The 4521-nt window shown below is 34.9% G+C and overlaps 1 protein-coding gene across 1 annotated transcript; it reads right to left on the reverse strand.

The window, feature by feature from the left end:
• Positions 1–289: 289 nt before the first annotated feature.
• LOC115996165 (anthocyanidin 3-O-glucosyltransferase 2-like) lies at positions 290–1907 on the reverse strand. The gene has a single exon (XM_031235305.1). It carries the CDS (start codon positions 1859–1861, stop codon positions 413–415), a length of 1449 nt encoding a protein of 482 aa, XP_031091165.1. The 5' UTR covers positions 1862–1907; the 3' UTR covers positions 290–412.
• Positions 1908–4521: the final 2614 nt, after the last annotated feature.

Below are 4521 nucleotides of genomic sequence, written 5' to 3' on the forward strand. Positions count from 1 at the left end.
ACATGCTTGACTACTACCTTCTTAAGATTAGAGAACCGAGTCAATCAATTAAAGACATAATATTTCATGTTAGAAATGTTGATTTTAGTCCGAAATCAATGAAATGGCTCGATAAGATCAAAAAATTTTAGAAATAATATGGCCAAAACTATTCCCATTGTTAGTACATAAACATAGAAGACAAATCAATCTTTAGCAAAAGGCAAGAAACACATGATGAGTTAGTAGCAAGACATGATCCAAACCGTTATTAAGCTCAAGTTATTAATTAGAAGCATGCATGCTAGCAAGAGTGGAACTTTCATAAAAAGGCAAATGCTGATAAATTATGCAGCATGCATAGATCCATTTATTATGTGTCACTATTATAATACTTTATTATTATGACACCATTTCATCTTCACGTACTTAATTACTTGAGGTTATTCATGACATTTTTAAAAAAACTTTCAACGAAATTAAAGGATGAACCACCGTCCTCTAGTGCCTTCCTGCTCTTTTCTTTAAGTTCTTTAGTCTTTGTCCTTATAGAATTGGAAGTAGAGTGATCCATAAGACTTGTGATTCCAATTTCTATCTCTTCTGCACTCACAATTTCAGGAACTATTGGAATATTATTCTTGGAATCTATTGAATCTGTTTTGTAATCCATCTTAATTTCCACAGCTATTCCTATATCTCTCACCAATTGGAACGCATTTGCTTGTTGATCAGCACACATTGGCCAAGTTGCAATCGGAACTCCAAACCAAATACTCTCCAAAATTGAATTCCATCCGCAATGAGACACGAAACCCCCTACAGCAGGGTGAGCTAGAACTGCAGTTTGTGGCGCCCATCCTATAACTTTTCCGATGATTTTAGTTCTTTCCAAGAATCCTTCGGGCAGGACCTCTTCTAGATTGGTATACTCGGTGAGGACTACTGAACCGGGAGAGGGTGGCTTCCTCAAGGCCCACAAGAACCTTTGGCCGCTATGTTCAAGTGCGTAGGCTATCTCCTTCACTTGAGGCTCGGAAAAAGCACCGCCGCTTCCGAAGCAAAGGAATACAACAGATGAAGCCGGTTGGTTATCCAACCATTCCAAGATTTGCTTCTCCAATTCTGGATTATTATTCTGATGAGCGTTTAAGTTTAATATGGGCCCCACAGGATAAATAGGTGGGAACCTCTTGTCCTTGGAGAGAGATTGAAGGGCATGCGGCTCTAGGTCGAAGAAGGTGTTGACAATGACACCTTTGGCCTGTTGGGTTCGTCTGCCGAACTCCTTCGTGTCTAACCCAACTTTGGGCAGTAACTTGACCGGGAAGGGTTTGGAATATGTAGAGATATTGAGATCAGGGTCGGAATCCTTAAACTCCGAGGCATCTTTACCATGGTCTTCTGCGAGGAAGAGAAGGCCGAGTATAGCTGCACCGGAAGTGAAGAACAAGTAGGCGGGGACCCCAAATTCCTCAGCCACATCCATCATAGAGGTACACACCATGTCCACAACAAATCCTCCTAGCCGCCTAACACAACCCGATCTCTGGATTTCATTAACGCAGTAATCCCTGACTTTAGTCTTCTGAGAATCGAGGAAGGCACGGAAGATGGAAATCTTGTCAGTTTTCCCCTTCAAAGCAGCCAGATCCTCAGGCAGTGGTATGGGCTTCAATCTAGGGTTATCCTTCTCATCGGCAAGCAGAGAATCGATGTAAGAATTAACCTTGGCATCGGGAGCGAAAGGCAATTTCATGATCAAGACAGTGATGGAGAGGTGAGGTCGTGTTTTCAAGAGGAGCTCCGCGGTTCCGACTGCAGAAACAAGGTGCCCCATTCCAGGGGTTGGAATGAAAACCAGCTCAATAGCGTCTTCCATTGGAGATGAGATGAGAGAATAAATCAAAATTCTATTTGAATTGAGATCGAAGCTTGCTATTGAGTGTGCAGACCATGAAACTGTTTTGCGATTTATTTATACGTAAAATTGCATCGCCGCCGTGAATCGTGTGTGTAATAATATATATATTCATCGTAAAATAAATGACCCGTATTCTTCATTTATTATTATTACACAATGCATGCGCGGATCATGTGTGTAACAATATATTAATCACCAAATAAAGTAGCAGTATATTTGTTTTAGCTTTTGGAACTGTGCAAACCCATCCAGAAACGTGTTTCTTGCTTGCTTTCAACCCAAAACTTAGGCAGATTAATTAACAGCTAATGGTTTTCAAAAAAAAAAAAATAAATTAACAGCTAATGAATTGTGTTAACGATTTTAACTAGAGGGTTGAATTAATGATTTTTAATAATAGTAAAATTAGCAATTAGCATATACAAATTAAAGATCTATAAAGACATTTGTATAATAATAATAGTAACAATAAATAAATAAATAAATAAATAAATAAAGATTATTGATGGATGGTCTTTTCTAAGTAGTCACCATGATCACGATGCCACAAGTTCTCAAAACCATGAATAGAAAATTAGAAAATGACAAAGCTTGAATGGGAAAAGTCACAAGCTTTTTGTTCAATCCCCGTAAGACAATTTTAATGTTGGTTATATAATCTTTAGACAATTTATGACTGATCAACACTATCAGTCGAAATAATATGAAAAGTAATAAGAAATGTGGGGGTTGTTGACATTGTTGTGTTGATTTGACAATGATAGGACAAAAATGTGTAGAAATAAAAAGGTGGACTAAAATATGTAAAGTACTAATCCCATTACCTTCTTCTCAATAGGGTTTTTAAGAAGAAGGTAATGAGATTACCTTCTTTAACCAAAAAAAAAAAAAGAAAAAAAAAAAGAAAAAGCTGAAGAAGGTACTCTTAATACCTTCTTCTCTCCTTCTCATAATTAGAATATTAATTATTATTACTATTATTACTATTATTAGTACGAGTACTGTACTGTAGTTGTTATAATTATTATTATTATTATTATTATTATTATTATTATTATTATTATTATTATTACGAGTACTGTACTGTAGTTGTTATAATTATAATAATAATAATTATTATTATTAGTACGAGTAGTGTAGTGTAGTTGTTGTTATTATTATTATTATTATTATTATTATTATTATTTACAGATATACTTAAAGGCCTGTACAATCTCGTAGTATCGATTATGAAAGCGAAGAGGATGATGCCCGAAGTAGAACAAATTCATCACATGCATGACATGATGACTAACCACAACGGAGAAGTACGGTTAGGCGCCCGGCCGAGGAGGAGACCAATTTCGGACTTTCTCGACGCGGGCGGGCGCCGATTAATTGGTGCCTAGGCGCGATACAATTATAATTATCAAGATTGTCGCAATACAAACAATAAAATAAATAAATAAATAAACACATAATAAATGAAAATATTTAAAAACACGTTATTATTATCATGCAATCCATCTTTGTTAATGTGATTTTTTTTTTTTTGAAAAATTTATGGTGTCAATTAATATTTAATAAAATAAAAATTTTAAAAAACAAATTCAAAGTAATAAAAATTGCAAGGGTTGCATTTAAATTAAAGAAAGTGAAAAGAAGGCAATTGCATTGCCTTCTTTGTGACATTCTTGGTCAAAAGAAAAGAAAATAAAAGAAGGTACTCTCATTACCTTTTTTCAAATAGGGTTTTGAAAAGAAGGTAATGTCATTAGTACTTTACACATTTTTATTTAGGATTTTGAATCAACACATTTTTGTCCACATGATGTCAAATCTACACATTTAAAGCAATGCCGCAAAACGGGGGGTTTAGAATACACAAGAATAAAGACAAAAAGCTCATATTGCCTTAAAACTTGCAAAAATTCATAATCTCTTTCCACCATTTTTAAGGTATTAATACAAAAGACGCTCAGCCAAATTAAGAAAGAAATCTCTCCCTATTAAATGTCGCAAAACTCCTGTCAATCACAATACAGATTTAGCATTAACAAACTTCCTAAAATAATAAATCGCCTTGCAAAATTAGGGGAAAAAAGAAGAAGAGAAAAATACTCCACTAACAGGGTGTTTAATTTGTTTGGAAGAAGGAATTATGGGGACAGGGAAATGAATCGTAATTCAAATTACATTGTTGGGTAAGAAAAATAGAATTATTAGGAATAAAGTAGGAATTTAAATTGCATTGGAGATTCATTTTAAGATATACTACAAAAAATAAACTTTTATAACATTTCAGTATAATAAAAAGAGTGAATGTCTTTTTTGGTCCTACTTTTATTGACCATATTCTAATTTTAGTCCGCTTTTCTTATTTTTGCCACATTGCGTCCACAGTTATTAAACGTGTTCCAATTTTGGTCCATCGTTAACTTTCCCGTCTAATGGCCGTTTGAAGGAGGGCTACTTTCGTCTTTTTACGCATTGTCTCTTCGCCTTACATACTGTCCCTCCATGGATCTTCTTCGTCTCCTCTCATGCCTTGCAGGCTTCATCTTCTTCGTTTTACTATACATAAGAATAATAAGCCCTAGTAATAAGAATAGAATTGAAACCTGATATTACCCCCAGTG

Source organism: Ipomoea triloba, chromosome 1 (assembly GCF_003576645.1).
Source record: "Ipomoea triloba cultivar NCNSP0323 chromosome 1, ASM357664v1".
Taxonomy (NCBI): Eukaryota; Viridiplantae; Streptophyta; class Magnoliopsida; order Solanales; family Convolvulaceae; genus Ipomoea; species Ipomoea triloba.